At 45.9% G+C, this 22655-nt stretch overlaps 1 protein-coding gene across 1 annotated transcript in view; it reads right to left on the bottom strand.

Annotated features, from left to right (window-relative positions):
- The window catches only part of LOC146810055 (peroxisomal acyl-coenzyme A oxidase 1-like), a 350345-nt gene that overhangs the window by 97825 nt on the left and 229865 nt on the right, over positions 1–22655 (bottom strand). Inside the window, exons 8-10 of the mRNA XM_085616950.1 lie at positions 21409–21571; positions 19476–19666; positions 13871–14050 (exon numbers count right to left, since the gene is read on the bottom strand). Of these exons, the coding sequence (XP_085473076.1) occupies positions 13871–14050; positions 19476–19666; positions 21409–21571 (534 nt within the window). The remainder of the gene's footprint in view (positions 1–13870; positions 14051–19475; positions 19667–21408; positions 21572–22655) is intronic.

The following is a 22655-nucleotide window of genomic DNA, read 5'->3' as shown; positions in this document are numbered from 1 at the left end:
CGTTTCCAAGATTCCAGCTATGGGCAGGTTGTTTCTCCGAGATCGGGCTTCTAAATTTTCGTCTTATTGCCTTGATGATCAGATCTCAAGCACTTTTTCCAAGTTCACACTGTTGCTCTTTAGCATCTGCACAGTGTCTTCAGTGTAGGAGATTCTTTGCTCTGCTTCTGTGGGCCTGGTTGCATGCTGCTCCAGCTTTGTGGTGAGGTGGTCCATGCGTAGATTAAGTCAGTTTATTTTCTGATCTTTAGGGCACACAGACCCCTGACAGAATAGTTCAGTGCTGACCTGCACTCGGAGGTTGGCGCCTGCCACCCCTCGCTGGCCTCAGGTTATCTCCTCCCGCCTGCCTCGATTCTTTCTTCAGACGGCGGGCCGCCGCTCAGTCCCACCAGTTGTACTGCCCCACAGCAGGGCGCCACCACACTCTGTACAAGTGCGTCCTGTCACACAGTCTATTCTTTGGGCAGATGGGGGGGGTAAGTTAAGTTAAGGGGGACAGTGCGCTTGCCCACTACACAGGTCCGGGTCATGCAGCATGATCGATCCGGTGCCTTCCTTGCTGTGGCCGCCCACAGCCTCCGGCCTACACATCAATTAAAGGGTGTGGGCAATATGTTCTTCGCTGCTCTCACCATCTCTCATTTATCAAACGTCATAGCCCATGTTGTGCAGTCGTGACCAGTCTTCAATTCGTTGCGCAACTATGTTGTTTTGACTCCAGGGCTCCGACCCCAAGCCTCAGGAGGGTCCGCTACACAGTCCCGGCCGCCGCTATCTTGACAGACGAGGCCTCTTAGCTCGAACTCTTCTTTCATGATCCTCTGGCCCCCTGCAGCAGTTTTTTGTATAATTTTGCCCCTCTCGGCTGACATTCTTCACCGCCAACGGATCTATATCAATTGCATTATTCAGCATTGACGGATTGTAATCGCTCGACTGGCAGAGCTGAACTACAGTTCGGCCGACTTGCCGTGGGATCACTAACGCCCCCAACTTGAGCTGTGTACCAGCCTTGAGGCATGCCCATCCCTTCCCAGTTTTCTTTTTAGGCCATTCTTTTGAGGTAAATCGCCTGACTGGAACACCTGGTTGACAACAAATCAGAGGAGCAAGCGCAGCTCTGGGCCAGGATTTAGGCACTAGAATAACAAAACATAGAAATTCAAGTTAAACAAGAAGACAATGAGAAACGTTACATGTGGAACAATATACAAATATGGGGCACTCTGAGACATGCAGAGTGAGACTGTCAGACCCGATTCGGAGGAGGGGTGCACAGGGACTACTGGCTTCCAATCGTGGTAGTTGAAGTTGTTTGACACTGGTGCTCTAGGGCCTGTCCTACAATGGCTCTGTAAACTGCGCCAAGTAAAACCCTTTTTAGGTCTCGCCTGACCCAGCGCATGCGCTGGTCTGGCGAGACTTTTTGTGAGGGCTTAAAAAAATGCTACCATGGCCTGCCTAGAGCCACAATGCATGTGCGCGGGCACGTGCCGTGCTTGATCGCGATCACTTTCACTTTCGTGGCCGCTCGGCCGCTTTGATATTCTCCGTGAGCCAATGCTTGTTTCTGAATGTTGTGTTTCTAAACACGCTCAGCTGTAGGCCTTTTCTCTTTTCAATCGCATCCCAACGCATCCACACAATGGGAGCTACGGCGCCCCCACATCCCCCAACAAGGCTTTCTCGTGTTCATGTCATTTATGTGTTTTGTTTTTTTATAGTAATTAACATAGCATGAACTCCACCTCAAGGTATCAGAGCACTTTACAAGAGCACCACTTGCCTTTGCTTACCGCAGTCTAGTGTTTGCATTATTATTGCCGACTAAAGCATTCTGCATCATGTAGATTTGTTGTTAAGGTGAACATAGTCACTGAACAGCGATCCAGTGTTTGCTGGTAGAAATAGGGCAAAAACCAAAGGAAATGATGGACGGAGTGTTGAACACTGCAAGCACTCACCCCCAGTCAACTGATCTGGGTTTAATCCATCACCGTTCTTTAGCCCACTCTGCCACCCCAGTTCAGACATGGCCATATGCAAATCAGTCTGACCCTGTGCCTCATGGGAACAGTCCAGCCCGAACTGCCAAGCCATGTCTTCCCTGGACCGGAAACAAGCTTCCTAGTATGCTTGTTTCCAGTCCAGGGAGGACCTGGCTTGGCAGTTCGGGCTGGACTGTTCCCATGAGGCACAGGGTCAAGACTGATTTGTATATGGCCTGGTTCAAACTGGAATGGCATGGTGAGCAAAAAAACGATGGATTTAGGCCCGGATCTCTGTACTGGGGTGAATGTACGACATTGTTCTGCATTCTGTCCATCAATTGTTGTTTTTGCATGTGTCACCCCGAGTGGGAAGGGTATGCCCAGACGTGGGTCCCTTGCTCTCCATGCCACTGGAATCAAGCTATCCTGGCTGAAGAGGGGTGAAACCCCGAAACCGGTCCTAGGATGCTTGTTTCCAGTCCAGGGAGGACCTGGCTTGGCAGTTCGGGCTGGACTGTTCCCATGAGGCACAAGGTCAAGAATGATTTGCATATGGCCTGGTTCAAACTGGAACGGCATGGTGAGCAAAAAAACAATGGATTTAGGCCCGGATCTCTGTACTGGGGTGAATGTACGACATTGTTCTGCATTCTGTCCATCAATTGTTGTTTTTGCATTTGTCACCCCGAGTGGGAAGGGTATGCCCAGACGTGGGTCCCTTGCTCTCCATGCCACTGGAATCAAGCTATCCTGGCTGAAGAGGGGTGAAACCCCGAAACCGGTCCTAGGATGCTTGTTTCCAGTCCAGGGAGGACCTGGCTTGGCAGTTCGGGCTGGACTGTTCCCATGAGGCACAGGGTCAAGACTGATTTGCATATGGACTGGTTCAAACTGGAACAGCATGGTGAGCAAAAAAACGATGGATTTAGGCCCAGATCTCTGTACTGGGGAGAATGTACGACATTGTTCTGCATTCTGTCCATCAAGTGTTGTTTTTGCATTTGTCACCCCGAGTGGGAAGGGTATGCCCAGACGTGGGTCCCTTGCTCTCCATGCCACTGGAATCAAGCTATCCTGGCTGAAGAGGGGTGAAACCCCGAAACCGGTCCTGGGGATGCTTGTTTCCAGTCCAGGGAGGACCTGGCTTGGCAATTCGATCTGGACTGTTCCCATGAGGCACAGGGTCAAGACTGATTTGCACATGGCCTGGTTCAAAATGGAACGGCATGGTGAGCAACAAAACTATGGATTTAGGCCCAGATCTCTGTACTGGGGTGAATGTACGACATTGTTCTGCATTCTGTCCATCAATCGTTGTTTTTGCATTTGTCACCCGAGTGGGAAGGGTATGCCCAGACGTGGGTCCCTTGCTCTCCATGCCACTGGAATCAAGCTATCCTGGCTGAAGAGGGGTGAAACCCCAAAACCGGTCCTAGGATGCTTGTTTCCAGTCCAGGGAGGACCTGGCTTGGCAGTTCGGGCTGGACTGTTCCCATGAGGCACAGGGTCAAGACTGATTTGCATATGGCCTGGTTCAAACTAGAACGGCATGGTGAGCAAAAAAACGATGGATTTAGGCCCAGATCTCTGTACTGGGGTGAATGTACGACATTGTTCTGCATTCTGTCCATCAATTGTTGTTTTTGCATTTGTCACCCAGAGTGGGAAGGGTATGCCCAGACGTGGGTCCCTTGCTCTCCATGCCACTGGAATCAACCTATCCTGGCTGAAGAGGGGTGAAACCCCAAAACCGGTCCTAGGATGCTTGTTTCCAGTCCAGGGAGGACCTGGCTTGGCAGTTCGGGCTGGACTGTTCCCATGAGGCACAGGGTAAAGACTGATTTGCATATGGCCTGGTTCAAACTGGAACGGCATGGTGAGCAAAAAAACGATGGATTTAGGCCCAGATCTCTGTACTGGGGTGAATGTACGACATTGTTCTGCATTCTGTCCATCAATCGTTGTTTTTGCATTTGTCACCCGAGTGGGAAGGGTATGCCCAGACGTGGGTCCCTTGCTCTCCATGCCACTGGAATCAAGCTATCCTGGCTGAAGAGGGGTGAAACCCCAAAACCGGTCCTAGGATGCTTGTTTCCAGTCCAGGGAGGACCTGGCTTGGTAGTTCGGGCTGGACTGTTCCCATGAGGCACAGGGTCAAGACTGATTTGCATATGGCCTGGTTCAAACTGGAACGGCATGGTGAGCATAAAAAACGATGGATTTAGCCCCAGATCTCTGTACTGGGGTGAATGTACGACATTGTTCTGCATTCTGTCCATCAATTGTTGTTTTTGCATTTGTCACCCCGAGTGGGAAGGGTATGCCCAGACGTGGGTCCCTTGCTCTTCGTGCCACTGGAATAAAGCTATCCTGGCTGAAGAGGGGTGAAACCCCAAAACCGGTCCTAGGATGCTTGTTTCCAGTCCAGGGAGGACCTGGCTTGGCAGTTCGGGCTGGACTGTTCCCATGAGGCACAGGGTCAAGACTGATTTGCATATGGCCTGGTTCAAACTGGAACGGCGTGGTGAGCAAAAAAACGATGGATTTAGGCCCAGATCTCTGTACTGGGGTGAATGTACGACATTGTTCTGCATTCTGTCCATCAATTGTTGTTTTTGCATTTGTCACCCCGAGTGGGAAGGGTATGCCCAGACGTGGGTCCCTTGCTCTCCATGCCACTGGAATCAAGCTATCCTGGCTGAAGAGGGGTGAAACCCCAAAACCGGTCCTAGGATGCTTGTTTCCAGTCCAGGGAGGACCTGGCTTGGCAGTTCGGGCTGGACTGTTCCCATGAGGCACAGGGTCAAGACTGATTTGCATATGGCCTGGTTCAAACTGGAACGGCATGGTGAGCAAAAAAACGATGGATTTAGGCCCAGATCTCTGTACTGGGGTGAATGTACGACATTGTTCTGCATTCTGTCCATCAATCGTTGTTTTTGCATTTGTCACCCGAGTGGGAAGGGTATGCCCAGACGTGGGTCCCTTGCTCTCCATGCCACTGGAATCAAGCTATCCTGGCTGAAGAGGAGTGAAACCCCAAAACCGGTCCTAGGATGCTTGTTTCCAGTCCAGGGAGGACCTGGCTTGGCAGTTCGGGCTGGACTGTTCCCATGAGGCACAGGGTCAAGACTGATTTGCATATGGCCTGGTTCAAACTGGAACGGCATGGTGAGCAAAAAAACGATGGATTTAGGCCCAGATCTCTGTACTGGGGTGAATGTACGACATTGTTCTGCATTCTGTCCATCAATCGTTGTTTTTGCATTTGTCACCCGAGTGGGAAGGGTATGCCCAGACGTGGGTCCCTTGCTCTCCATGCCACTGGAATCAAGCTATCCTGGCTAAAGAGGGGTGAAACCCCGAAATCGGTCCTAGGATGCTTGTTTCCAGTCCAGGAAGGACCTGGCTTGGCAGTTCGGGCTGGACTGTTCCCATGAGGCACAGGGTCAAGACTGATTTGCATATGGCCTGGTTCAAACTGGAACGGCATGGTGAGCAAAAAAACGATGGATTTAGGCCCAGATCTCTGTACTGGGGTGAATGTACGACATTGGTCTGCATTCTGTCCATCAATTGTTGTTTTTGCATTTGTCACCCCGGGTGGGAAGGGTATGCCCAGACGTGGGTCCCTTGCTCTCCATGCCACTGGAATCAAGCTATCCTGGCTGAAGAGGGGTGAAACCCCGAAACTGGTTCTAGGATGCTTGTTTCCAGTCCAGGGAGGACCTGGCTTGGCAGTTCGGGCTGGACTGTTCCCATGAGGCACAGGGTCAAGACTGATTTGCATATGGCCTGGCTCAAACTGGAACGACATGGTGAGCAAAAAAACGATGGATTTAGGCCCATATCTCTGTACTGGGGTGAATGTACGTCATTGCTCTGCATTCTGTCCATCAATTGTTGTTTTTGCACATGCTGGTAGAAATAGTGCACCTTATTGTGCAACCCTTTCACCAGGGTGGTGTTGGCCATTCCTCTGTGTCTCAAGCTGAGGGCGGAGAGTTTCTCGTGCATTGTTGTCAAGAGCCGAGCCATAGAGGTTCTGACTGCCATAACTGCCACCATGTGCAGCCCACTGGAGAAGCTGGAGATCATCTGCCACATTCAGAAGTCACTTAAATACACTGTTTTTGACGCAAGTGGCTGGATGGGCAACTACCCGTGGGGCACCAGCGTACTACAGATCTACGAAATCCAACATGGAGTGGTGCAGCTGCTAAGTGAGGTCAGAACTATAGGCAGGGGAGGTGGGAAACTGAGCAGCACAGCTATTAGCTGACCTCCTGTTAAGATGGGGACTTTAGGCTAGTTTTGTTTTTTGTTGTTCACACCACCTGTCATGCTTGCTTTTAAATGCCTTCACCTGACTTGTTTTCCAGAGCAGTCACACTCCCTCTGTGCCTGGTCGACTAAATCCTTCTCAGATCCATGCCCCTCCAGCAGGTCTCCCTTCCCCCACCACTCCTGCTGCAAATATAAACAAGCATTGGCATAGCCACTAGGTCTCGCCTTTGGGACCTTATAAGTGTTTACCATGCAACAGTTGATGTTGTTGCACCAAGGATATTGTGCTGGATAACTAAACACTTATAAAGTACCAAAGGCGAGACCTATTGGCTATGCCAATGCTTGTTGCTCTTGATATTCAGGCTAGCAACAGTAAGCAGTGACAGGCTTCTCAAGGAGGTTGTGTGGGGTGATGGAAGCTCAGAACTCAATAATCAACCAATAGACAATAATTTTAATTTCCAACCTAGTGCTTGGCTTTTGGAAAAAGAAAGTACTTTTTAAATACAAAACAGTGCTCACTTCAATCTTGCAGACAAGGTGATACCCCTGATAACAGTTCTGTGGGTGCTACACCAATTAGTCCCCTCTCGCACCCCAGACTGCATCCAGTTGGATATGTTTCATAGCAAAACTATGGATTAAGTCCCCACCCCCCAAATGTCAAATGCACAAACAGTCATTGTTTCCTCAGGTTCTGATCCTCGTGTGGTGGTGGGAAGGAAATCAATCTTTAGGCATTTGTGCTTCCTTTGGTGCAAGCTCAACTGCTCAGTTCCATCTCAGGCGGAATTTTGGCATGGCTCATGTCTTCTGCAAGCACATCCAACCTGAATGGTCAGGCGTCGCTCGGCAGGCATGGCACAACTGTCCAGGAGCTCCTGGCAGTCTTAGCCGCTTTTGGTCAGACACTCATCACAACAGTTGTGGCTCTGGACTGGGCTGATTCACATGTTAAGGCCCAAACTAGGCTGGTACGCACATAATCAAGCAGTAGCCTGACCTGGTTCAGTACACAAGGCAAGGCAGATGCAGCCTCATCCTGGAGCAATACACACTGCAAAATAGATGCATCTCACCTTGGGCCAATGTGTGGTTGTACGTAGACTTTTGTGGTTCTTGCCTGGAACTGTAGAAAGTTCTGTCAAGAACAGGATCCCCTTGGGCTCCTTTTTAAAGCATACAAGTACTTTCAGTTGTCATACATACACCGTTCAAATCATCAGCATTCATGCGAAACCAAAAAGATAATATAAAAATGGTATTATATTTTATTATATACGGTCCTCTTAGGATTCAAAATATACAGATAAAAACAGATTTATAAAAAACATACATATCATTAAATGTACATCAAATGATCAAAAAATAATTTAAAACTGTTTTAAAATAACGCAATCAACAAGACTGTGAAAATTATTGGAGACATAAGACACAATTTCATCAAATTGGCACACCAAGTCTTACAACTAAATGAATCAAGGTCAACACTTTTACATATTGTCCTCTTTCTTAGTGACTCCTGGGAATGCTTGAGTGCTTAAAACACTGAAAGCAAATCCAGTATTTGTAGAGCAAAAAACAGCTACCCGAAGGCATCCCGGCGCTGGGGGCCGTCGGGAAGATTAAGCGAGCTATTGCCCGGAGTCACATGGTGCTGGGCTGACCTGCCGCCGGTGCCGGGGGTCGATCCATGAGCCCCAGATTCCAGCGTCAGTCTCCCTGGCGGTGGAGCCACACCTCTTCCCTAAAGCTACGCGTTTCTGTGGCACAAAGTGGATTTGCCACCTTCTTCAGGCTAAACGTGACAAATCAGTGTCTCCCCATATAATCTAAAAACAACAATATATAAGAATTTCAATTAAGATACCGAAAAATCTAAGATATAATATAATCCATCTCTTCCTTTTCATCATTTGTTGGATTCTTATTGATACAAACATATGTTAAAAATTCATTCATAGCAAGAATAATAAATGTATTTATGTTACGATCTTGGTCCCACGCATGATGATTCAACATTTATCCAATTACCCCTCAAGGTCACACACCATCAAGCTGGTATCATCCACAAATACACAAATATGTATCACACGAGTACCCACCCATTGTGAGAGATACCCACAAACAAAGGGAGAACTGTTTTTTTCTTCTGGTATGGTTGCTTTTCGCCTCCAGACCACACCAAGCAAACAGGGGGAATATGGCATACAAGTCCTCTCTAGGAAGAATAACAACAATGTTGCGGAATAATGCTAGAATCTTATTGTTATATTTTTTTCCTTTTTTCCGACTAGCATGCCTCCTGTCGCTCAATAGAAATAGTACAACTATACCTAAATGTTCTATCATCATGTGTGGGACCAAGATCGTAATATAAATACATTTATTATTGTTGCTATGAATGAATTATTAACATATGTTTGTATCAATAAGAATCTAACAAATGATGGAAAGAAAAAGATGGATTATAAGATATATTAGATTTTTCGGTATCTTAATTGTAATTCTTATATATTGTTGTTTTTAGATTGTATGGGGAGACACTGATTTGTCACGTTTAGCTTAAATAAGGTTGCGAATCCACATTGTGCCACCGAAACGCGTCGCTTTGTGTTTTTTAAGCACTCAAGCATTCCCAGGGGTCACTAAGAAAGAGGGCAATATGAAAAAGTGTTGACCTTGATTCATTTAGTTGTAAGACTTGGTGTGCCAATTTGATGAAATTGGGTCTTATGTCTCCAATAATTGTCACAGTCTTGTTGATTGCGTTATTTTAAAACAGTTTTAAATTCTTTTTTGATCATTTGATGTACATTTAATGACATGTAGGGCTGAGGCAATGTAGAGTTGCACTAGTCAAACTGCAAATGCTAGATGATGAATTTATTATCTATTCTGTGTCCCAATTTCTTAAAGCAGTTTTGAGATTTAGGATCTCCATGAATTAGATCTTTTTGTTTTAATTCTGTACTTTTAAGATATCCGATGTTGTTTTTTTCTTTTAAAAATGTATTTACTTATGTGTATGCTTTTATGGTTTTGTTTTAAAATCGAATAAAGCTGTTTCTGACTCTGACATGTATATTTTTTATAAATCTGTTTTTATCTGTATATTTTGAATCCTAAGAGGAGCGTATATAAAAGAATATAATAAAAGTTGTATATTATCTTTTTGGTTTTGCAAAAATGTTGATGATTCGAACAGTGTATGTATGACAACTGAAAGTACTTGTATGCTTTAGAAAGGAGCCCAAGGGGATCCTGTTCTTGACAGAAGTGTCTCATTTTGGTGTCCTGTCCCCTTGGTGAGTAGGACCCCTCTCTCCTTATTCTGAATTTGTGCATCGAACTGTAGAAAGACCAGGAGACCCTCTGCTGTGCAGTTGCTCGAGCCTTTTCTCCCTCAGACTGTCCACTTTTTGGGGGTTTTCCTCAGGCCAGGAACATGGTGAGCTTCTCTGGGAAGTCTCTCAACCTACAGGTCTAGGAGGAATCCTTCCCTGTCTCTACAGGCAGACTTTCAGGCACCAGATAGACCATTATCTCTTTTAGTGGAAATCACAGACTTCATGTGATGTCCTTTCACCTCTGGGAGACTGGCTAACAAGCAGACACCAGCCCTGGTCGCACAGCAGTCCACCAAGTACTCTGCAAAGCACTTCTTTCCTTTATGATGAAGAACAGGGAAGAGTAACAAAGTGGGGGGTGTTGTGCCTCACTATTAAACACATTTTCAAGACAAGGGATTTGGATCCATTGTCTTGAGCCTTAGAACCAATTTGGGTTGGTTATCTTTGAAGTGTCTTACTTGAGCTGCTCTCCAGACAATAAAGTGTAAAGTAATAATTATTCACAGCAGGTAGCACTGGGGCTGTCCCCAAACTGAAACGCCCTTAACAAGGGCACAATGAAAGGTGAGGTTTCTGAACATTTCATCAGCCTCCCTGAATTAATAGTCACTGACAGACAAAAGGGCAGGCCTGACCTAGAAACATTTTCTCCTTTAACAACAGACACTGAGACCCACCCTTCACAACTACTAGGTACCAAATAATAGTGATCAGTAAGAACTAATCAGCAGCCCCTTGCTAACAAAGTTTGTATTCAATTTCTAAAGGTAGCTTTTACTCCAGTGTCTGGATCTCAACCCTCCGGCCATAGAAACTCAGACAATACCCTTCCATTATCTGGGGAAGCTGTCCTCAGCTTCCACCTTGTACCATGGTAAACCGATGGCATGCAGAGTGAATCCCACTGGTTTCAGTACTCAGCCTCTTATACAGACCTACTACAATAAGTGAGCTACAAGCTTAAAACACACACACACACACACACACACACACACACACACACACACACACACACACACACACACACACACACACACACACACACACACACACACACACACACACACACACACACACACACACACACACACACACACACACACACACACACACACACACACACACACACACACACACACACACACACACACACACACACACACACACACACACACACACACACACACACACACACACACACACACACACACACACACACACACACACACACACACACACACACACACACACACACACACACACACACACACACACACACACACACACACACACACTAAAATGTTTTCATTTAATATCAGAACTTTACACGAGAAAAGCCAGCAGACCACCCTCCCACTGACACAGATAGAAAGGTCAGGTAAACTATATGATATCACAAAACATAGTATGCAGCCACCATTGTCTTGAGTGATAAATCGAAGACAATGTCAATAATCCATCTCTATGCTCTGTCCTGCCTGAGGGTATAATTGCAGCGCCCCCTCCTAATCACAGATTATGGGCTTTGTATTGCCAGGAACATGCATAGGTCTCTGGGCACATGCTATATTAGTGTGAAACCAGGCCAAAAATAGCTGCCAGGATACCAGATACACACACATCCCATCCCATTAGAGACAATATCAAAGATTACATGGCAACACCCTGTACACCATGTGTGACCTCCCCGATGCCCCTCTGATCAGACTTGGTCCCACTCACTGAATAAAAGCACTGGCTATAGAAAGACATAACATAACACCAGATATTGTAACTAGAGTGCACTTCTCTGAAGACAAAGATCTGACCATGCAGCAAGGTTGGTCTAATGATGTTATCTACAAGGGGTGCAAACTGTAACTATACCAAGACCTTCCACCTACCACATGTGCAAGCGTAGAGACTTTTGGCCACAAACTTTCAGCAAATAGCCAACAATGGAGTCATGCTTTCTACAGCTTCATCCTCTGCAGGGGGCTGAGGAGTACCTCTTCCCTTGGAAAGACATTTGGCCATCTGGCAGAATATTAAGTGCAACTGGGGTGACAGAGGGATAGCCAGGGCTGCATGGCTGAAGGAAAGAAAGATGTTTAACAGCACTTGAAGAACCTGGGATCTGCAACAGAACAGCCACAGGAGAAGGCTACTTACTGAGAGCAGGTGTAATGTGTAATGATATCCTGTTTGTAACATTGCTGAAATGTTACGCTTAATTTCATGTTGAGGGATAAGGGTTTGTTGCAGTCAGGTGGAATCGGCCAACTGATACCCATACACAGACACTACTGGAAGCTAACACAATACAAACTTCATGTAGCTGTTTATGTCAATAAGGAGAGGATTACTATCTCCAGTACTCGAAGTAGTTAGTTATATTAGACTATCCAGACATAAGTGTTGACCCCCATTTCCCCTGCTTCAGTTAAGATGGAGGAAGGAGACAATCGGCTTTTACAGGAACCGGGAAAATAAATAGGGGAACAGAGCTTTCAAGGGTGGGAAGTCAGGAGCTTTCGCTAACAAGATGTTATTCAAACCTTCAATATAAAAGGGCTAAATTCCCTGAACAAACGACAACAGCACTTGAGTTATACTAGGAAGCATGACCAAAATGTTGTCTTATTGCATTAACACCATCTCCTGTAGATGGACAAATTTAGCATACGCCACAAACTACTCCAATAAATACTGGGGTTCTTGCTCGTACTGACCTCCATCAGCTCAAGAAGGGAGGCCCTCCTGGTGGGGGCACTCATCTGTCTTGGTGCCTATTGTCCATTAAGCTAACTTCCTGAGCTGTGCTCAGTCTGCTCTTCCAATGTGCACTACGGGTAATTTATTGACATTGCTAAGGCACATTCTGGGGTGCTCTTGTCCCTCAATGCTAATGTGTGCAGTGTCTCTATAATGGCACATATGGTTGATATGATGCATCGGTTCCTGTTACCTAATAGTCGAGTCCTCGAACTTTGACTGCATTAGTTTCATTTGGTCCTATTGAGTGTTCTTTGTTTTCCCAAGACAAGATGGAATGTAATTACTTCCTGGCCACAGGGATGCCTCTTCCTGTCAAATTACTATAAAAGAGGACTTGAACAGAATGCCAGAAGTTTTCCAAGTTGTCCTCTGTGTTTGTAGCATACTTGTGGTTCCTGTTTTGGTTCCTTTACTCCTCCATGCTCTCCAGCCTCTCTGCTCTCATATGTTGTTTGGCTTGCAATTTGGAAGGTTTTTCTGCTTGTCAGTTTTATGCATTGCAAGCCTCTGATCTACATTTGCAGGTAATCTCAGACTTCTTATACCTGGAGTCTGAAGTTGCTTCAAGGAGTGGCGGCTCTACCTGTACTCCAAGAAGATCATCAGGTAATCTCAGACTTCTTATACCTGGAGTCTGAAGTTGCTTCCAGGAGTGGCGGCTCTACCTGTACTCCAAGAAGATCATCAAGTTGTTGCCTAGAAGACCTGCCCTTCACAACGGGAAGATCTGCCCTGATTAAAGTTGATCTATACAATTTGAAGTTTGCAAGCCGTGGTGACAAGCCTGTCCTTGAACGCACTTTTTTAGGGGCAATAGATGTTTGATTTCTCATTCCAGAGTGGCGTTTCCAAAGTCCAGTATTGCCATGACCAAAGCATTGCCAGCAGGTCTCAGTTACTCAGGGGCAATGATGTGACACGGCACCTTATGAAATTCTTTACAATGTTAGCAAGTTCTTGCAAACTACCCATTTTTCTAATGCACCTGTGTGCTTCCCTTAAGTAATATTTTTGAAAATGTACATATATACAGAATATTTATATTGTTTATTCTGTAATTCCAAAATAGTTGAATTAAAATGAAAAAAATAAGAATCAGTGGCAAGGAATATATTGATGTTTACTTATTTGCAGCAATTGATTGTTGTGTTTTTTCCTCTTGGTACAAGTTGGCTCTACTTTCAGTCACGCAATGTTCGCTATAAACTTAAGACTGCAAAACCCGACCCTCACAATCTATTAATTTTGTCAAAGTAAGATGGCAACTTTAGTAGGCACCAATTTAACTCTGCTCTGGTTTACAGTGTGCAATGCACTTGTGGACAAAAATTTAAGAATGATACCCAGAGCACACTAACCTCATACATCGGCCCTTTGAGGAATACAATACCGCTTTTGTGCCAGGCCTAGGGATTTTCTTTCACAAAAGAAGAAAAGTAAGACAAAGACTGAGATTCTGTGAAAACAATACTTTACCAAGCTGCCCGCAGTCTGTAGGCCTTCACCAGATCAGCCAGGTCATTAATGTCCACCACCACAGGCCGAACAGCCACTGGGTGGGGGTTCACACGCTGCAGTGACAAATCATTGAGATAGGAGACCATGCCACCCACTGTCTTCCCAGTGCTGACCTGCATGTAACTCCTCACCAGGAACCTGAAAAGGATAAGAAACAAGATTTCTGTACTGTTTCATCAAGAGTGCACAGCATATTCCAAGACCTCGCCCTATCAACTGAGGCCGCGACCAGAGGGAAAGAGTAAGGGAATACCCTTTATGCAATGAGAGCAAGTTAGTGGCAGCTGAGGAGATGTAGACTGGAGAGAGGACAATGGGCTAGCTTATGAAATGATATTACAAGCAGGAGCAATTCCTTGAGTAGCTATTAGGTATGCACAATGGGGCAGAGATTACAATGCAATACAACCTTTATAACGAAAGCTTTATTTGTGGAAATGAGAGACTCTAAGGATCTATCTTTCCAGCCAGCTAATACAAGCTTTATGTTATGTTAATAAATGTATTAAGCGCATGGATACCCAGAGGTGTCTTGGTGCTGGTGGTCCGGAGTGGGGAAGGGCCTCTATTTATTAACCAGCCAGGTTTTCAAGGCCTTCCTAAAAGCAGACAAGGTCGGAAGTGTTCTAATTGGAAAGGGAAGATTGTTCCAGAGTTTGTGGCTGCCACCCTAAAGCTTCTGCCACCCCAGCTGGTTTAAAAAAATCTCGGAGTTGCTATTTATTTAGCTCCATCTGACCGAAGATGTCTTTTAGGGGCATACCAATGTAGCAGGCGTCTCAGGAGCTGAGGACCAGTATCATGATGTGCCCTATAGGTAATGCAAAGGGCCTTAAAGATGATGTGGCTCATAACTGGGAGCCAATGCAACTTTTGCAGGTGTTTTCCGACTGATTGAAACTTGGGGATTCCTAACAAGAGCCTAGCGGCGGCATCCCTGATTGGCTGAGGAAGGTGCCTTCGGCCAAATAGGGACCCGCGTCTCCACGTCAGGGAAAGGAAGGACACCTTCTGAGATAGCCCCCTTGGTAGCTTGGCAGGAACAGCCAGGCATATCTTCAAGGCAAATGTGTAAAGTATTTGCGACCACACTCACAGCAACCCAATGATGACACCACAAATGGACTCCACATGAGTTTTATAAAAACGAGTATAAGTTTTATATAAAAAGATACGATAAGACCACACAATATAAAGCCAACATATGAGTATGTGTAATATTGCACCTGGCTGGTTGTTAGGCCAGCCAGCCCTTGTAAGTTCTGGTGATATTAATGAGCACTTCTAAACATTCCACTGTAGTCCTAATACAATGTTATGCAGTTCGTAATGCTAGAATCAGGCACTTTGCAATGGAAAAGTAATGCACTGCGCAACGCAACAATCAGGCACTTTGCAATGTAGAAATGATGCAATGTGTAACGCAACAATCAGGCACTTTGCAAGTTAGACATAATACAATGCGTAACGCAACAATCAGGTACTTCATTATGCAGAAATAATGCAATGCGTAATACACTAATAAGGTAGTTCGTTATGCAGAAATAATGCAACGCGTGATACGCTAATCAGGTAGTCCCTTATGCAGAAACAATGCAATGCTTCATACGACAACCAGGTAGTTCGTTATGCAGAAATAATGTCATGCGTAATACACTAATCAGGTAGTTCGTTATGCAGAAATAATGCAACGCGTGATACGCTAATCAGGTAGTCCCTTATGCAGAAACAATGCAATGCTTCATACGACAACCAGGTAGTTCGTTATGCAGAAATAATGTCATGCGTAATACACTAATCAGGTAGTTCGTTATGCACTAATAATGCAATGTGTAATACACTAATCAGGTAGTTCGTTATACAGAAATGATGCAATGTGTAATACGGCAATCAGGTACTCCGTTATGCAGAAACAAAGTAATGCGTAATACACTCCCGCACCGATCACTGTGCCTTAGGCGGTCTCTCCGCCACTCGTGCTGACACGAAGTCAGCCTCTGTCAACAGTTGCCCCCAAAATGGGTATGGTATAACCAAAATGTGCAGCTCTGCACTCTGGCCCCGGTACTGCCACTTCCTTGGCCAGTACGGGCCGTGATACGAGCCGAAGCAGAGGCTCACGCTGCCTGAATGAGAGAAAGGCCGAGACCGTCTCCCTCCGAGCCCGCACCCCGCCCCAGGTGTCGACACGTTACCTGGGGGGTGCGACCTCACTCTCCTCTCCTCTTTCAGTGACTTGGGCCTCCGATGCAATCTTTGTGAATTAGCAATAGCGGGCTCGGTCCGGCGGCTGTGCTCCTCCAGGGCTGCCGGTCCGGGCTGCTACTACTACGAAGATCTCAGGCTGCCACAGGGCACACACACACAGCGTTGCTGAGACTCGCTCGAGCTTCGGTTGCACGATCGCCAGGTACTCTGCACGAAGAACACGCACACAGCGCAGCTGAGACTCATTTTACTCCGGATGCACGATAACAAGGCAATCCTCACGAAGGTCTCAGGCTGCACCAAACACATGCACACAGAGTCGCTGAGACTCACTTGGATTCCGGGTGTGCACGATAACAAGGCAATCCTCACGAAGATCTCAGGCTGCACCAAGCACACGCACACAGCTTCGCTGAGACTCGCCCGAGCTTCGGTTGCAAGATCACCAGGCAATCCTCAGGCTGCACCAAACACATGCACACAGAGTCGCTGAGACTCACTTGGATTCCGGGTGTGCACGATAACAAGGCAATCCTCACGAAGGTCTCAGGCTGCACCAAGCACACGCACACAGCGCCGCTGAAACTCACTTGGATTCCGGGTGTGCATGATAACAAGGCAATCCTCACAAAGGTCTCAGGCTGCACAAAGCACACGCACACAGCGTCGCTGAGACTCACTTGGATTCCGGTGCCCATGATCACAGGGCACTCCTTACGAGGGTCTCAGGCTGCAAAAAGGACAAGCACACAGCGTCGCTGAGACTTTCCTGGAAACTTTTGTGTTCCTGAGTTTCTGTAACAGGGAGCCAGCTCACCTTGGCCCCCTGGGGATAAGTTACTTCAGGACACAGCACAGCAAAGACCTTTCAAGCAGGGGGACACAGAACACAGCAAAGTCCCTTCAGCCTCTCCTTGGTTAAAACAGTAAACTGCAGGCCAGCCCCAGAACACACAGCAAGGGTCAGTCCTTTCCTTCAGTCTCTTCAGTTGTTTCATCCTTGGCAAAAGTTCCTCTTGACCACGAAGTAGCTCCAGTCTTGTTCCATCTTGATCAAGCCATTCTCCAAAGTTCAGTGCTTCAGCTCTCATAGTTATACCCCTTAATGGCTTTGAAGTCTTTGTGTTCAGGGGGGGCACTGACCCTGTTCAAACCAGTTCTGGGTGCCTCTCTGCCAGTGACACCTTCTTCCTTTGATTAGCGGGGGACTGGATTCTCAATCACTCAGCAGGAGATGGGACAATTGTTTTATGGCAGCAACCCAGGCCTCTTCACCTCTAAGGGCTACTCCTCCCCCTACACTCCAGATGCAGGTCAGCCTTTTGCTGTCTCACCTCCTCCCCTGGGTGAAGACATTCCCCAGATCCTATCGCTTTCAAATCCAGACAGTCCATCCACAACCAGGCAGAGACACACAGAAATGTTTGAGCACAAAAACCCAGCCACTTCTAAAAGAGTGGCTTATAGACACTTATTGCAAAAACCACCTTCATAGAAAGATGTGTGATTACATTGTGAGTTCAGGCATACTAAACTTCACCTCTCCATCTTAAGCCTTTGGGAAGATAGGCTGGAAAACATATTACACAGCCTCCCCATTCTGTCCTATGGGCAAGATGGCCTTTCCACAGTGAAAAACAAAATGGAGATTATTTCACTGTCAGGACATGGTACACACCTTAGTACATGTCCTACCTTTCACATGCACTGCACCCTGCCCAGGGGGTACCCTGAACCTACCATAGGGGTGTCTGATGTGCAAAGAAAGGGAAGGGTAAGGTCTGGCAAGTGGGTGCACTTGTCAGAACAACATGGCAGTTTAACAAACTGCGCGCAGGCACTGTAATGGCAGGCCTGAGTTCCCTCTTTAAGGCTACTGGTGTGGGTGGCACAATGAGTGCTGCAGGCCCACAAGTAGCATTTGCATTACCAGCCCTGGCACACATAGTGCTCTTTACTAGGGACTTTGCTAGTAAGGCAAACATACCAATCATGGACAACCAATTACCATTACACTTTATACAGGGAGCACTTGCACTTTGACACTGATCAGCAGTGGCAAAGTGCCCAAAGCATCTAAGTTGGCAAAACCATGTCAGAAAAAAGGTCTAGGGGGAAAGCAAAAAGTTTAGGGAACTTTAGCCAAAAAGGGCCAAGTCCTACAATTTGCAATGTTATGTAGTTGCTTCTCAGGCACACCAAGATAGAGCCCATTGCAGTAGTCTAGTTTGGGAAGAACCAGTGATGTAATTACTGTTTTCTTGCTGTCCGCAGGGAAAAATTGTAAGATTTATTTGATTACCTTAAGAAGAAAAAAGCTAGATGAAGAGACGGAGCCTCAAGTTCAGTTTTTTATCTATAATCACACCGAGGTTCTTTGCCTTGGCGACTGGGATGGGTGCCGTCCCCAGTTAATCTGGCCACCAACTCTGTAACCAGCCCTGCGAAGAATTGCCAAAAATGACTATTTCAGTTTTATCTGAATTCAATCTAAGACACTGTGAGCTCATCCAGGAGCTGACTGCCAACTTACACTCCTTAAATCTTTGCATCTGTGGCAAAGTATTTTTTTAAACAGACAAGACAATTTGTGTATCGTCTGGACTTGATGTAAATGCTAGTCCGAAAGATCTGATAAGTGTAGCTAATTCAGATACATAAACTTCAAAAAGAGTGGGACTCAAGGAAGAGCCCTGTGGGACCCCACATGGAAGGACAAAGGAAGGAGAATCATAGCTGCCCAAGGCTACCGATTGTATTATTCCCGACAGAAAGGAAGAGACCAATGTGAGAGCTTTGTCGGAAATGCTCCTTCATGAGGACCAATTCAACATTTTGAGAAGAACAGTCTCTGCTGTCTTGTCCCATTGGAGCGCCCACTCACAACGTCTTAAAGGCTTTTTCCAATTACACATTATCAGACAAGAGGTATTCCAGATTCCACGGAAAACATGCAAATCAAATGAGAAACTGCATTCTTATGGCAGTGTCCAAAGCAAAAGAGTTAACAGGTGCTTTTCAATTCATAGGGAAAACCTTAATTTCATTTGAAAGGTTCACTGTGGTGGAGTCTGAGCAGCTGGTCCTACATGGGAATTGGGGTATTGCCATTCATAGCAAAGAGGGATTTTGTCACATACACTTCATGGCAAAGTCAAATAGCCAAGGCTGTTTGACTGAAGCAATGCAACCTTGTGCATAATCCCTGGGGGTGAGAAACAGATAATACTCCTCCTCCCAAGGAAGATTAAAATGAACAATCACTGTCTACATCGAAATGTCATATCAGGGAAAACAAAAGTTTAGTGAGAGAAGATATGCTGAAGTATATGAATCTATGGATGCTGTTTGTTACCTGGCTGTCTGAAGCATCATGACTGTGTTCTCGCCTTCGTAGGTGCAAGCTGGGGTGAAGTTCACATAGATATCAGGCAGCCCACTACAGCGGGAATAGCCGTGCCCACCACATGCCATCCTGCACTCTTCGATCCCAGCGCTGGCAGTCCAGCTAGTGAATGCTTTCAGACCAGCAGACAGTGCATGGAGCTAACGGTACAAGGAGAGAAAGAGTGAGATGTCAAAAACCTAACAAAATGCTTCCTTTTAGGTAAAATGTGCACCTGTGGTTACCCCTTCACTGTCTTACCTTTTCCAGGCCCTGATCAATAGCACATCTCTGCCCTGAGTCAGTTATGTCCCCAGCAACACCCAGTCTTCTCATCAAGCTCCAGGCACTGAGAACTAAAGAGGTGAGGCAGCATCCAACCCTTGTCGAATGGAATGGGCAGTCTCTGCTCAACAGTGTTAAGAGTGTGAGGTTTCACCTGAAGCATGCAGAATCTGAACGACCCCTGCACAATATAAACTGCTCAAATATAAACTTAACATGGCACTTCCGTGGCTCTCGAATTAAAACACACCATGGTTTATTAATGTTTTTAAATGGATATCCCCTTTCCAAAATGTCTGCTAAATTTGCCCTTATCATTCCATACCTACAGATCTCAAAATGCCTCTTCTAGATAGCACACCGACACCAAACCACAAAGATCCAATGCTAGCTAGCAGATAATCCCCTACCCTTCCCCATGTCACTCCCCACTGCTTGATGAGACGATTCCCTCAATGCAGGGCCAAAGCATTAACATGAACATCTTAGACTTTGCTCACAAGACTCTCAGATCAGCAGTGTAGGACACACCACCTCAAGCCTTACACCTAATTCCCCTAGCACAGACTGTTACACTCGGGCTGCTGACTCAGACCTACATATTCTGTCAGCCTACACCATAAACCATTAAGGATGGCTAGAGCCTATCTGTGAAATACACTACTTTGTCAACAGCAAGCAATTGCTCAGTGTTTTGCTTTGAAGTAAATGATGCTTTGCACATTTATAATCCTTGTTAAAGTTAATAGGCAACTGGCTGAGAACTTATTGGAGTCAACAGTTGTAGCTATGCACATATTTATTGGGACAGAAGTGTGTACATTTTAATCTTAGTTTAAGGGAATTATTTTATTTGTTGGCATATGCAGTTGATTAGTTACTTTTAAACACCATAACCAGTGGCCACATTCCAGCATTTTTTGCTCTTTATAGAAAATTAAAGGACACACCAAACCATTAACTGGAACTTGCTGCTGCCTCAACCATGCCCTGCCACTCCCTTTTGCAATCACACGTTACAGCCTCCCTCCCCTAGCCCAGACCACTTCTTTACCATGACCTATTAGGGAATAATCCACCCCAACACAATACTGGCTAGCGTCTTCCTTCCATCATTACTGTTTACGTCATATAGCTTGTTGAGTCACCCCATCTATCAGCTCTAAACCATAGCCTCTCCTTCTAACCATCATGGCATTACCTTGCAGCGGTGCCTCCCACCTTACACTCTTTGTTTATCACCGTAGCAAGGTTGCCTTTGGCCGATTACTGATCTACATACATCTCTCATTCCCAGACCATTCAAATTACTTTCTGAACTCATTAAGGCACCACACCTCTGCTTGTCCACTTTGTATCTTGCTCAGGTTGGCCACCCACTCCATGCATTTATTCCGCAGGCCACTGCAACGTTACCTGGGGCAGCTCAATGAGTTTTTTTTTTGCACAATTCTACTTTGCACATTTCTCTACTATCAGATCAAAAGTACCTCAAGCAGCTTGCAGAAGTCTCCCCGACAGCTCTCTCCAGCCCTTGTCGCCTAAACCCAGGCATCACGCAGTGCACCATCAACCTCCCCACACTACACATCTGTGAGCCTTCCCTGTATCACAATACCTCTGGTAGTTCATTGAGGTCCCCTTGGTTGATGTCTCCTGTGATGCGGTGATATGTATGTTTCATGTAGTCCCACACAAACCAGAAGGCATATGCAGTGGCCAGCAAAGGAAAGAGCTTGTACTGCTGGGTCTGATAGTCCAGAATCTGGGGCTCAGGCTCCCTGTGGGTCAAAAGAAAAGGTGAAAAATAGGAATTGTGATGAACAATGCAGCTCAGATTATGTGATTGCCTTGTAAGCAAAGAATACCACAGGATGCAGAATTTAAGAATAAGGGTTTGAATTAGAGTTCAGCAGAGGAGTTACTCCGTCACAAACGTGACAGATATTATCCTGTGTGCCGTATTATAAGTTCCAGTAGATATAATACATTTGTAATATGATCGACGGGATATCCTATCAGGCCCTAAGTGAGCGATTTCAGTTTTACAGATTTGGTACCCTTAATAGATTAACATGCTTTCCAATTGTTTTCATTGTCAGACTGGGAATCCCTCGTAAAATGTTCTACACAATAGATTTAGCTTGTCCGCCTTAGAGTTTGGTTCTGCATTGCAGCGAATGAGCCCATGTACCTGTAAATTTAACAGTAGTGGTGTACAAGGAAAGTAAACATGTAGCTTCACATGGGAGGAGAGAGGGATGATTTTCAATATAGAAAATACCAACAATGGCGAACTGTAGTCACAGGTAATCTCCAGCATTAGATTGTGCACAGATTCACATCTTTTGATACATCTAGCACTTCTGCCATATTACATTTCATTTCCATTACATGTCCAACTGAGGTATTCCTAGAAAGAGTGTTGCTGTAATCGTCATCCCTCTGGTGGAATGTCTGTACATTATTAAGCAAACAAACTGTTCTCTTTTTTATACCAGAAAGCCACACACTGGAGTCTTAAGATCATCTGCTTGGCCATGGGGGCCAAGGAAACGTGCCTTTTATAAAGGAAGGTGGTGTTATACTCAAAGTGGAGCCTTTCACTGCAGGGGATTGGAGCAGGTGTGGCCCACAAGGGTTGGAGATTGTCTTTGGTATTCCATGGTGGGAGTAGCCTGGCACTGGGAGGCTCTTGGACAGCAAGCTCAGTGTAGCTCAAGCCTGTCATTTTCAATTTTTGTAGCACTCACAGCCTGTAACACTTTTTGCAAACAAAAGTGCTCAACTGAAGGAGGAATTCTGCCCCAGTGTTGAAAAATGGAAGGGATGAGAATGCACAGGATTGCCAACTTGATTTGCTTT

The sequence above is a fragment of the Triturus cristatus genome, chromosome 7 (genome assembly GCF_964204655.1).
Source record: "Triturus cristatus chromosome 7, aTriCri1.1, whole genome shotgun sequence".
Classification (NCBI taxonomy): domain Eukaryota; kingdom Metazoa; phylum Chordata; class Amphibia; order Caudata; family Salamandridae; genus Triturus; species Triturus cristatus.
The sequence above is the reverse complement of the archived record's forward strand: the minus strand, read 5'-3'. Positions and strand labels throughout refer to the sequence as shown.